The sequence below is a fragment of the Benincasa hispida genome, unplaced genomic scaffold (assembly GCF_009727055.1).
Source record: "Benincasa hispida cultivar B227 unplaced genomic scaffold, ASM972705v1 Contig55, whole genome shotgun sequence".
In the NCBI taxonomy this organism is placed as follows: Eukaryota; Viridiplantae; Streptophyta; class Magnoliopsida; order Cucurbitales; family Cucurbitaceae; genus Benincasa; species Benincasa hispida.
In genome coordinates, this window is record NW_024064917.1 from 56175 (window position 1) to 68648 (window position 12474).

At 33.0% G+C, this 12474-nt stretch overlaps 2 protein-coding genes across 6 annotated transcripts; one reads left to right on the forward strand and one right to left on the reverse strand.

Moving 5' to 3' along the window:
- The first annotated feature begins 784 nt into the window (after nucleotides 1–784).
- On the forward strand, nucleotides 785–6474 carry LOC120069706 (SNW/SKI-interacting protein A-like). Of its 4 annotated transcripts, XR_005479638.1 has the most exons (5): nucleotides 785–1044; nucleotides 2094–2380; nucleotides 3051–4896; nucleotides 5099–5191; nucleotides 6140–6474. XR_005479638.1 is itself a non-coding variant. In XM_039021496.1 (3 exons), the coding sequence occupies exon 2, from the start codon at nucleotides 3076–3078 to the stop codon at nucleotides 4891–4893; it is 1818 nt and encodes a 605-aa protein (XP_038877424.1). In that variant the 5' UTR covers nucleotides 785–1044; nucleotides 3051–3075; the 3' UTR covers nucleotides 4894–4896; nucleotides 5099–5275. The 4 variants fall into 4 exon arrangements, 1 of the variants encoding a protein (XP_038877424.1); XR_005479637.1 differs by lacking the exon at nucleotides 2094–2380; XR_005479639.1 differs by lacking the exons at nucleotides 785–1044; nucleotides 2094–2380 and adding an exon at nucleotides 2426–2642.
- A 1428-nt stretch (nucleotides 6475–7902) lies between these two features.
- LOC120069709 (protein phosphatase 1 regulatory inhibitor subunit PPP1R7 homolog) lies at nucleotides 7903–12160 on the reverse strand. 2 transcript variants are annotated; one of them, XM_039021500.1, is made up of 7 exons: nucleotides 11718–12159; nucleotides 11225–11455; nucleotides 10737–10883; nucleotides 10475–10617; nucleotides 10272–10386; nucleotides 9194–9323; nucleotides 7903–8427 (listed from the first exon to the last, which is right to left on the reverse strand). In XM_039021500.1, the coding sequence occupies exons 1-6, from the start codon at nucleotides 11994–11996 to the stop codon at nucleotides 9234–9236; spliced, it is 1005 nt and encodes a 334-aa protein (XP_038877428.1). In that variant the 5' UTR covers nucleotides 11997–12159; the 3' UTR covers nucleotides 7903–8427; nucleotides 9194–9233. The 2 variants fall into 2 exon arrangements, with proteins under 2 accessions (XP_038877428.1, XP_038877429.1); XM_039021501.1 differs by lacking the exon at nucleotides 7903–8427 and adding an exon at nucleotides 8438–9085 and having other exon boundaries at nucleotides 11718–12160.
- Nucleotides 12161–12474: the final 314 nt, after the last annotated feature.

Here is a 12474-nt window from a genome sequence, read left to right on the forward strand (position 1 = left end):
TTTCTCAACTACAATGGTTGAATTCTTAGCCAAATTTTAAATTCTAAAACAAGTTTTTAAAAGTTATATATTTTTTTAAAGTTTTAAAAAATTGACTTGGTTTTTTTTAAATCATTGGTAAAAGGGGATAAAATAAAGAAAAAAATTTGAAGGTGATAGTGTCTATAGACTTAATTTTTTTTTTTTTTTTTTAAAAAAAGATCAAATGATTATGAATCGAGTCTAAATTTCACTATTTTTCATCATTGTTAAATTTAAATTTAAAAATTCACTTCATAATTATTTTAAATTAATTAGTAGGTATTAAAATCAAATACTAAAAGTGAGTATTTACTTTTAAAAAAAAAAATCGAAGTCAAAGTAAATATTGAAATTTAGGTATCATATTAAAATATAACTCAAATTTCGATGGAAAATTTGTAAATTTTGAAAGCTAAAAACTGAAATGAAATCAAATTAAAAACTTAAAAACTAAATAGAAATTTAGAAACCAACGTTAAAGACTCAAATCTAAAAAAGTATTTTTCATTTTTTTCTTTTTCTTTTAATTAACTATATCTAAAGTTACCTCACTTGGCGGTGTAAGGTACAAATTTAAATTAGATAAACGAAGGATAAAAGTGAAATCGTTCTATAAAATAATAAAAATAATTTTAAACAAATGAAATATCCTATCTTATAAAGAAAAGGGTAATAATGAGAATTTACAAAGGGCGTCGACGAAGGTCGGCGGCTGGGCGAGCGTGCAAATTGCTATATATAAAGCGCCTGCCCTACAGCCCGGCCCAAGCCCAAGTATTCGTCTCAGCGTACCCAAGTTCTCGTCGAGGGTCATCGAACCAAAATCCCTCTTCTTCCTCAATCCTCTTCTCTCAGTCTCAGCAACCTCAACTCGCTTTCTCTCTCCTCAATCAAGGCCATCGCCGGAAGGCAGAAACTCACCTTTCTTCTTGTCGGAGGCCGTCGACGATCTACGCGTTACGGCGTCTATTTCCTAGTTGTAGAAACGAAGTCGGTTTCCTCTTCTGTCGTTGTAGTTTAGAGGTTCGTTTTCTTTAACTTTCTCTTTCTTCGTAGTTGATGCAATTTAACCTAGAATCTGGAAGTTGATACTGTTATTCTTGTCTCCGTTGGTGAGAATCGTAATTTATTATGCTATTACCTGCTTATTTGCTAATGCTTCATGTTCGTCTGGAACGGAGATGTTATTTTAGCATTCCGAAGATTTTAGTTATTTTAGAGTTCATAGAGAATGATCTCTCTTTGGATAGTCATTCTGTAGAATATTAATGGTGTTTTTCTTCTCTCCGCGGTGAGGATCTCAATTTTAAATGCTACAAGTTATTTCTTCTCTTTTGCTTCATATTATTATGGAGCTGGAGAGCTGATTCTAGCACTCAGATTATCTATTCGTACTCTAGACTTGGCAAAGAATGATTTCTCTATAAACACGGAGTCATTGAGTTGAATATCGGTTGTGTTATTCTAGTCTCTGGTCGTGAGGTTGTGATTCCTTATGCTATAAATCATTTCTTCTTATGCTTCATATTCGCGTGGAACTGGAGATCTCTCTGCAGCACTCCCAGGATCTTGTGGGTTTTTTTTTTTTTTTTAAATGATTTCTATATGGACTAGTCATTGATTTGAACTTTAAAGAGTATTGTCGGGGATTATTTTGATTATAGTTTGATTTCCAAGTTTGTTTTATCGGAATGAAGTATGGTATTATAGGCATTCAAATTTTGTATTATTTAGGCGACTTTCAAGTTTATAGTCACAACTCACATGGTCACATTGGTTCCAAGTTCTGGATTTCTTTGAAATCAAATCAATTCGGTAGTTATATAATTGATAACTTTGCTCCTTTTCTTTTGCAGTTTTTGTTTAGGTTTAAATACCACTTTGGTCATGTACTTTCATAAAAGGTCCACTTTAGTCATGTACTTTGATAAAAGGTCCATTTTGGTCCCGTACTTTTAAAAGATTCATTTTGGTCTCTATACTTTTGGAAAAGGTTCATTTTGATCCTTGGTGTTAGTGTGCTGTTAAAAATGTAACAGAATTATGAGTTGACATTTTTATGAGATGATTAGGTGCCACGTGGTCATTTTAAACTGGATGGGGTCAGGTCCCATTAAATCCCAACTACATTTGCTTTGATTATGGTTTATTATTCAGGCCCCTCTTCGTGATTTCAATTGCAGTTCGCAGGTAGCTGGTTTTTTATTTTCCATCTCAATCTTCTGGTTTTTTTTTTTTTTTTTTTTTTTTTAAATTTTCTATCTCAATCTTCTAGGTTTTTTTTTCCATCTCAATCTTCTACATCCGTTTGGGACCCTTTTCACAACGCTTTAGACTTCTCATTCAAAATCAATCTAGGGTAAGCCTCTTATAAAAAACGCCACCTCATAATTTTGTTACTATTTTAACCACACACTAACACCAAGGACCAAAATGAACCTTTTTAAAATACAGGGATCAAAATGAACCTTTTATGGAAATACAAGGACCAAAGTAGTCTTTAAACTTTTTGTTTATTATCACGCTGGAAGCAAATGATTATTTGAATTGACCATTGGATTGGTCTAAGCAGACTTAACCCCTGGGGTTCAACTCACTAGCAAAACACTTTTAATTCGAAGGTATTTATACATACACTGCATTGGAAGCAGTTGATTGGAACATTATATGCAAATATTAAATAAGTTTAATGACAATAGAAATATATAAAAAAAAAAAAATGCTGTTTTAAGGTAGTATTTCTTGAAATAAATTAACCTCCCAACTAGTTTCACCTGTTTTTGTGAGCGAACTAGAAACACCTTCCCTCCTTTCCTCTATAAATTGAAACTTATTCTTCTGGGAAGATTTCAGCTTCTTTTTGTTATAATTTGATCAGAGTTCAATGGTTCTTCTTTAACTTAAAGCCCCTTATTTGTTAGAGAGTTTAATTTCCTCCATTTTTCTGCAATAGATAAGTCTAATCTGTGTTAATTTAATAGTATTTTAAATAAAGGTGTTTGTTAGTTGATCTTTCATGGGCTCTGCAGGGTCCCTATTAGGCAGCCAAAAATTATGGCAACTCTGAAAGACCTTCTTCCTGCTGCAAAATCAACAACTGTGACACACTATGATCACTCAAATGATCCATGGTTCAAGCAGCGGTTTAGTTCATCAGAAGCAGAGCAAACTTCTGTTGCTAAGGCCAATCCTGTGCCGCCTTACTTGAAGCGTAGTGGCTTTGTTCCACGGAGAGCAGAGGATTTTGGAGATGGTGGTGCTTTCCCAGAGATTCACATTGCTCAATACCCGCATGACATGGGTAGAGACAAATCATCAAAGCCTGGATCAAAGATTCTTCCTGTTACCGTAGATGCTCATGGAAATGTTGCATATGATGCTATTGTCAAACAGAATGAAAATTCTAGAAAGATTGTTTATTCACAACACAAAGACCTCATTCCAAAGATCTTGAAAAATGACGAAGAGAGTGATGAAGATGAAGAGTTGCAGAAAGAGATTGAAGAAACAACCGAGGAAACAAAGTCTGCACTTGAAAAAATAGTGAATGTAAGATTGAGTGCAGCTCAGCCTAAAAATGTAGCCAAGCAATCATCAGATTCAAAATTTATCAAGTATAAGCCATCTCAGCAGTCGGCAGCTTTTAATTCAGGTGCCAAGGAGAGAATCATTAGAATGGTGGAAATGTCGGTAGATCCGCTCGAGCCTCCGAAGTTCAAGCATAAGCGTGTTCCTAGAGCTTCTGGGTCTCCCCCTGTGCCTGTCATGCATTCCCCTCCTCGTCCTGTCACCGTGAAGGATCAGCAGGACTGGAAGATACCACCTTGTATTTCAAATTGGAAGAATCCAAAAGGTTATACAATTCCACTTGACAAGCGCCTTGCAGCTGATGGGAGAGGCCTTCAAGAAGTTCAAATCAACGATAATTTTGCAAAGCTATCTGAAGCACTATATGTTGCAGAACAGAAAGCAAGAGAAGCAGTTGCAATGAGATCTAAGGTTCAGAAAGAAATGCTCATGAAGCAGAAGGAGAAGAAGGAGTTGGAGCTTCGAGCCTTAGCTCAAAAGGCTCGATCTGAGAGGACTGGTGCTGCACCTCCTTCTGCAGTTCATTATTCATCTGAGAGGAGCACTGTTGATAGAGATACTTCTGAGATAAATGGGGAGTTTGAGCGTGTTAGAGAAAAGGAGAGAGATTTACCAAAGGAGTCGAGGGAAGAAAGGGAAGAGCGGTTGCAGCGTGAGAAGATTCGTGAGGAACGACGTCGAGAGAGGGAAAGGGAAAGAAGGTTGGAGGCCAAAGATGCAGCAATGGGGAAGAAGAGCAAGATTACAAGAGATCGAGATCGTGATATTAGTGAGAAGGTTGCACTTGGTATGGCTTCTACTGGAGCAGGTAGAGAAGGAGAAGTTATGTATGATCAGAGGCTATTTAACCAAGATAAAGGAATGGACTCAGGATTTGCCACCGACGACCAGTACAATATATACGACAAGGGTTTGTTTACCGCTCAACCCACTCTCTCAACCCTTTACAGACCTAAGAAAGATGCTGACTCTGACATGTATGGAGGTGCTGATGAACAGTTAGACAAGATTATGAAAACCGATCGCTTCAAACCAGACAAGTCATTTTCAGGCACTGCAGAAAGGTCTGGACCTAGAGACAGACCGGTTGAGTTTGAAAGAGAAGTCGAAGAAGCTGATCCATTTGGACTCGATCAGTTCTTGACTGAAGTGAAGAAAGGTAAGAAAGCTATGGATAAAGTTGGCAGTGGTGGGACAATGAGAGCCAGTGGTGGTTCATCAATGCGTGACGGCTACGATGGCGGTTCGGGTAGAACTCGCATTGGATTTGAAAGAGGGCATTAGGAGGTACAAATACACTCAGTTTTATCTTGTATTTGAATTATATTATGAGTTGGGTTCTGTAATTTTCTAGTGGTACTCATACAAACTGCTTCTAAATTGTGGGTAACATATATATTTGTTTCTGCCTTTAATTTATTGCTATTTTATTCCATATTTTTTCTCGAAGATCTCTCATTCATTTGGATTGAATTTTTCTTTGCAACAGCCCAACAGGTGGAAAAGTTGGCATCCCGATCAGAAGGAGACTTTTCGTAGAAAATGGTGCCAAAATTTCCACGTTTAACTTGGAGGCCTTGAGGTGACATTTTTACTTAATATTCCTTGTTTTAACATAGTGATATTCTTATTAATGAATGAATCATTCACTACATTTTCTTGAGTTGGTCCAACTTGATCAAGATATTTCTTCTCTGTTTTCCATTGTTGTTTCTCTCTTATTTTCTTTCCTTTCTTTCCTTTTTGTTTTTCTTACCCTTTATCTAAAAAATGCTTGAATGTTACATTATTATCCTTGATTTTTCTTAAATGTTTCAATAAAAGTATATATTTATTTGAAAGTTGGATGAAAATTGAGACTTGAAATTGTATTGGCAGTGTGATGCGGAACAAAATTAGTACTTGATCAAGTACTGCCACACCGTCTCAAGTCATCATTATAGTTCGTCTAAATTTAATTCAAAATTTTGAAGGATTTCTAACTCAAAATAGTTTTGAAATATTTATGAGGTTAAGGGTTATTGCAATGTTCAAAGTTTGGGAGGTATTTTTGCAATAGAAATTATAGGAATTTCTGTGTTTGCTTTTCAAGCGAGTACAATCACAATCTGTTCTTTTTTTGGGATTGCGGTACTCCCTCTTATAGCCATGAATTTGCATGCATTCGAACTTTCAAAATGCATTTTGTTTTTGGTGTTTTTTAATTTACTGTGATGTTTGGAAGTAATTTTAAAATTGTCAAAAACATTTTTGTCATTTTCACCGATTTTGAGTAATTAAAAGTATGTTTTAGAAATATTTTAAATATGACAAAATTAATTTTTGACCATTTCAAAATCATTTTCAAACGACAAAATCCAAATGAAATTTACCATTTGGATCTTAATTCTACATATCATTTTTTTTTGTTGAACAAATCCCAAGTTGGATTGAGATTTGAATATCTGTTATGTGATTGATGATCAATCATCTTCTTCGGCAGCATACTATATACCGTTGTGCATTTTAATTAACCTAATCCGTCTTTTAGGATGGCTCGTTATCTTCCATGTCGATCAGGTTTCTTTTCTTCAATGACGAATTGGATCAACAGGGAAATCACTTCAAACACTATAAAGTCCACGAAGGAAATAGAAAGAAAACAGAGAAGAGACCGACTTTGTATCATTTTTCTCTACTGTTCTTTATTAACCCTTCTTTAGGAAAATAACAAAGCAAAGAAATCGTTGACGATTGTCACAACCGATGTATCGGAAAGTTCCAGCAAGAAAGTTATAAAATTATTAAGAAACGTAGGAGGATATGAAAGCCAGGGGTTCGTTGATTTTGGAGGGCGATATATCAAATAATGATTGTGTTTAAAAGTATATGAGAATGTTAACAAAATTTTATGATAATAAATTAACTTTGTATTTTGTCAAAATTAATCATGGACATTACAATAATTTCAATTTAAGATTTTGAGTAAAATTCATTATATTACTATCGAATAGTAATTAATTTATATTAAAGTTACTATATGATTTATTAATTAATAAAACAATCAAATCATTTTTTAAAAAATAAGTATATCATTTTTAATTAAAAATAATGAATTATAATTATTAAAAAATTATCTAATAAAATATTGATTATAATAATAATTAATTAATTATATATATAATTTATTAACGAATTAATACCTAATTAATTTATGAATTTAGAGTAGTTAAATTCAAAAATATAACTTAAATTTTAATATATTTTTCTAAATTATAAATTTAATATTTATATATTAATTAATAAATCAATATTAAGAGCGGAAAGAGAATAGACTTTAAGAAAACTCACATTTTTAGAAATTCATTAGTATATAATGTATGAAATAATCTATTCTCGAGTTTTTTCTTCAATCCAAACGTCTCCTAGGTTTAAATACTATGTTTACTTGAAACTTTTATTTTCTATGCACAATCAACTTTTAAATTTATAATTGACGCTACAATGCTTTCCTCTTCCTTTTTTTTCTTTTTTTGGTTAATTGCTGCTGTTTTGTTTTTTTTAATATAGAATTGCTTGACAGATGTTTAATGACAGTTTCTTGGTTTTTATTTTCCCGAAAACGTAACTAACTGTTTCTTTTCCTTAAAAATATAAGAATAATCTATAAAAACATTTTTGAAGGTTGGTTTCTCAGGCCTCATTTGATCCTTATATAAGTGGGTGATTTAAAAGCGAGAAAGATACATTAGAGAGATAAGGAAGAAGGTGAGTCGGTTTGTTATACTTAAGATAATTACATTCAAACCATTCAAAACACAGGGCAAAAAGATTTCGAAAATCTGAATCTTGTTCATAGAGACTTGTTCTTTTACTTTTAAAATTCACTTGCAATTTTATAACTTTGGAAAACAAAACAGCGATGAATGGACATCAACGGACATAGTTAAGTATTTTATCTACACTATCTTATTAGAAAAATATTTTATTTCTGTAAAACTTAAGAATACTGAACATCGCCGTTTTGCTTTTCAAAGTTATGAATTTAAAAATTGCAAGTGATTTAAAAGTAAAAGAAAAGGTTTCCAATATAACTCTACAACTTCAAATAGCTATAGATACATCAACTCACGTAAATAATTTAAAGTCACACGTGCCTGATTTATTTTTTTTTTATTTTTTTTGGAATATTTTGTCGAAAGAAAAAAAAAAGAACTAAAACGAAATAACATTTGCTTTTGGAAAATTCATGAATAATACGACTTTCAAGGTTATGAATATAATTTTGATCGATAATGAAAGACAGTTTTCAGATTCAAAGAAAACAGTTCCTTTTTTTCTTTAAATACAAGTGAGCGGATGTAAAGCATTCACCTGGCCAAGAGCAAAGACCTAAGCTAGGTTGCATTGTCACATACGACAGCATTTGTAGCACTTGTGCGGTTCTTGCCCTTGGTTTTATTGCTGCTGCTGCTGTTTTCCTTTGGGTATGAAGGGACAAAAATGACATTTTCTAGCTGCCCACTCGGAAAATTTTACAATACATAAAATAAGACATTAAACTTGCATCTGACCTCAATCTTCCACGAAAAAAAAGGGAGGAACAATCGTAAGAGACACTTTTAGAGAATGGACATTGAAAACTTCTATTAACTCTCCCGTTTCAAACTTCACAAACAAGCTTTTGCACTCATAATATGCAAAATTTGGTTAGATGAGTACTCTAATTATTGAACGCAGAACCCTTTAAGAATAGAGCAGGGAAGAAGTCAACAAACAGATAAACTCATTCAGCTTGTATCTCCCTCTCCTGTTTAACATCATTTATCCATAATTTACCTGCCGAACCGACCCATAACAATGAAAAAGAATTAAATTCAGATAATCAATTTATTTAAGCTCCATTTTAAAATCAATATAAATACTACTTTCACCTATAGGTTTCTTTGTATTGTTATTCTCGTCCGTTTTAAAAAACCAAAACCAAATTTTAGAAACTAAAAAAAATTGGTTTGCAAAAACTTATTTGTTTTTTGAATTTGACTTTTAATTCAAACATTTCTTCGAGAAATATGAGAATCATAGTATGTAATTTAGAAAATAACAAGCATAAATTCCAAAACCAAAAAACTATTTAAAAGAACAATCATTACCAACGGGCTTTAGTATTTAACTTAAGGAAATTCAGTCTCAGTCTGCTAATATTTTTCACTTTCCAGTTTTACTCAATCTTTTGATTGGTTTTATATACATGTTAAAAGAGAGATCTTTTATAGCCATCTCTGTTAAAATGTCGAACAAAATTAACACAATCGGAACTTCAAACATTAGGAGATAAATCTATAATCAACAGACAAAAATAGAAAACAACTCATTTTTACAAAATACCCTTAATAATTATAATTGGTTTCAGTTTTGCTCATGATGTTTTAACCAATAATACTCGATCTTTAAGTTTGTATTGGGTATTTTAATGAACGTACTGTCAGAATTTTTCCTGTTTAACAAATTAAATCAAAAGATATCAAAGAAAGAAAGTTTTAAAACATTAATTGCAAAATTAAGATTAACTAAAACAATGAAAGAATGAGTGGAGGCATGTTACTTGTATATTATGGCTGTCCATGAGAAGCTGCATTTTGGTCTCAAAAGTTCTTAGTAAAGATCTCCGAATCAATTTGCTGTATGTTTGGGAAGATCTCTCTTAGTCTGGCACTATAGTTGGGAGTCTTTGCCTGCAAACAGACCATCAATTTTTATTTAGATATCATGAAAGAAAGTTGAATATGTTTGACAACTCAGGACAAAATGCCAAGCAGAAAGATCCATTCAATATGTATGGCTGCTGAAATAACTAAAATGAACCGAAGACCCAAGATTAAGCTCATAAACACTACTTCTATCCTATAAGCCTTTTTTTTAAAACTTTGTTATCACTTTAAACCAATATTTTAAAAAACCAAGCTAAAATTTGAAAACGAAAAAGGTAGCCCCATTTGAGAATGATTTAGGCTCCATTTGATAACTATTTAGGAAAATTATCCTTATTTTATCACAATTTCTTTCTCACAGTTTTCGAATTTCCTAGGTAAAGAATTGGATTCTTAGCCAATTTCCAAAGACAAAAAATTACTTTATCTAGGTTTCAAATTTTGGTTTTAATTTTGTAAAAAAACTCCTCACATGTAGACAACAAAGGCATAGAAACTAATAGATGATTTAGTGTTTATAGACACACACATAAACACACACAAAAGTTGCCAAATACCAAATGGGGCCTTAATTTTTATTAATTCAATTTTTTAAAAAAAGGACCTGTTCAAGACAATTTTTGTTTTTTATTTTTTATTTTTTGTTTGTAAGCTTATTAAAAATGTTCTTAAAATCCTAGTTAAATCGGACCTTTTAAGAACTATTTGTTTTTAAAGGCCAGTGAAATTTCAAAACTGCCGATAAAGAGAAGACAATTAAAAATATAAACTATTAGTAAATAATTTCATCCTACAACATTACTTGAACAAGATCCATTCTCTTGTTCAAAAGGTTGTACGATTGTGTCCTCTGTGACCTTAATCATCAAAAATTGGTGAGGCATCAAGAGTTTGGACGCTAATGGTCATATCGGCTTACCAAATTGAAAGAAAATTTTCAAGTCATGAATATTTTTGAGTATGAAAACTTACACATGGATTGTTCTCAAGGTAGATGGTTGTTAGTTTCTCTCTTGAACCAGCAACATCCTCAGCAATGGTTTCAAGTGATTCAATTTGGTTGTCGTTAAGCCATAAATCTTCTAAACTGCCAACATTGATCCAATGAGAGGACCAGATTATCACTCTAGAAAAGATAAATATGTTGCATAAGATGGAGCTGGGGAATTCGTTACCATGTCAGATTTTGAATGTCACTCACACTCATTAGCTTATTTGATGAGACATCCAATATCCGAAGATTGACTAAAGTTGAAACACCTTCAATTTTTGAAATTCCATTATGGCTGAGATATAGTTCTTCCAAAGCAACACAGTCCTGATGAGTTAGGCAAAGAATAAAAAAGTTGTTGAAAGTGAACAGCAGTAATTGAATGCACCAGGACGTTTATCTTGCAAAATGAAACAAGAAATATCTATCATATTCAGGTATCATACTTGAAATCCTGTCATTGAAGTCAAACGGTTGCTTTGCAAACTAATTTTCTTGAGACATTTCAGTCCACAAAGGTTTACTGCCTTAATCCGGTTACGCCCTAACCATAGCTCCTTTAAATTGGTTAAGTTTTCAATATTCTCCATTACCTGTAAAGCAGTGTAGAAACTTCAATGAAAATATTATTATCCAAAAATCTTTGGAAAACATGACTATTGTAGAGAATGAGAAACAAACAACATTTTATTTGTTTAATTCTTCAGAAGAGAATGTCTGCTATTATTTTCTAAGCTTTTTTGTTTCACCATGTGCGTTGCGCCTTTAATTGCATATAAAGAATACAATAGGAAATAACGCCTGGATGACCATATATTCACTTCCTACGACCACTTGTAATAATGACAGCTCTTTCCAGAAAGCACAGATAAAATTCATATTGTAGACTAATTGATGCAACAAAAACTTTTAACAAAAGATAAAGAGAGCAAACCCGTAGTCTATTGGAACCAAGCTCAAGAATCTGCAACTGAAGGAAGTGATCTAGCTCTTCCATTTTAGTAACTTCATTCTTAGATACATAAAGTTCCTTCAGTGTATTGGAGACCTTCGACAAGCCATGTAACGAAGTGATTTCGTTGAAAGAAACATCAAATACCAAAAGCTTCTTGAATATGCTCGCATCAGGTATTTTCGTCATTTGATTGTCTCTGAGAACAAGTTCCTACGAAAACAACAAAGATAAATATAGCAGGATCTTGCATTATTTTGGAGTTTTTTCACTTTAACAATCATCGAGTTATATTTTCGACTATATATGATACATAAGACTATAGATATAGCTTTAAAACTCACACTGTACGCATTCAGACAGCAAAAACTAAGCGAAATTAACTCTCTAAAATTGTAATGCGAAGAAATGTTCCGTCGGTTCTGAAATAATTAAAAAAAAAAAAACATGAACGCAACGAAGAACGATTGAATACCTCGAGACCTGAGAGTGCGTTCCAGTGAGAGAGCGATTCAACGGCAGCATCATTGATGAGATTCTGACGAAGAGAGAGCTTCCTCAGGTTCGAGAGCTTTCCAATCCGAGGGTCCAAATTCGAAAGTCGATTTGCAGTCAGGTCCAATTCCGTTAAACTCGAAGGCAACTCGATAGAGTCGAGGTCATGGAGCTGAAAGCTGGTGAGATCAAGAACCGTAGAATTGAGATCAGCCTCCTTCGATTCTAAAACTGGCGATGATTCGGTTGCAGCGGCCATGCGAAACCTAGAGATGCAGACGGCAAAGAAGCTTGGAGCTGAAGCTTGTTTCGCGGAAAAATGGAGCTTCTGCTTGCGCTTGATTGATTGGGAATTCTGAGTTTGCGTTCCAGAAACGATCTCTTTTGGTCTTTTGACGAAGGGAGATTTTGTGTGCTCGAAAAATTGTCGTCAGGGCCCAATTCATCTGATGCGTCTTTCAAAACACTATAAGGCCCAAACTACTTCTTCCAGGCTTCATAGTGTAGCGCGTGACATCCCGATTTTTTTTTTTTTTTTTTTGCCAAAATTTAAATTAATTATCCCAAATTTAATTTAAATTTTTAGACTTAGACGTATTTAAATTAATTACATATTTAGAAGGATTCGATTGATCTCAAATTGATAGATTTTACATAAGTAAGGTAATTTGAGAAATTTATTTATTTAAATTTATTTGATAAGAAATTTGAAGATTTTGGAGTTAATTTATTAAAGG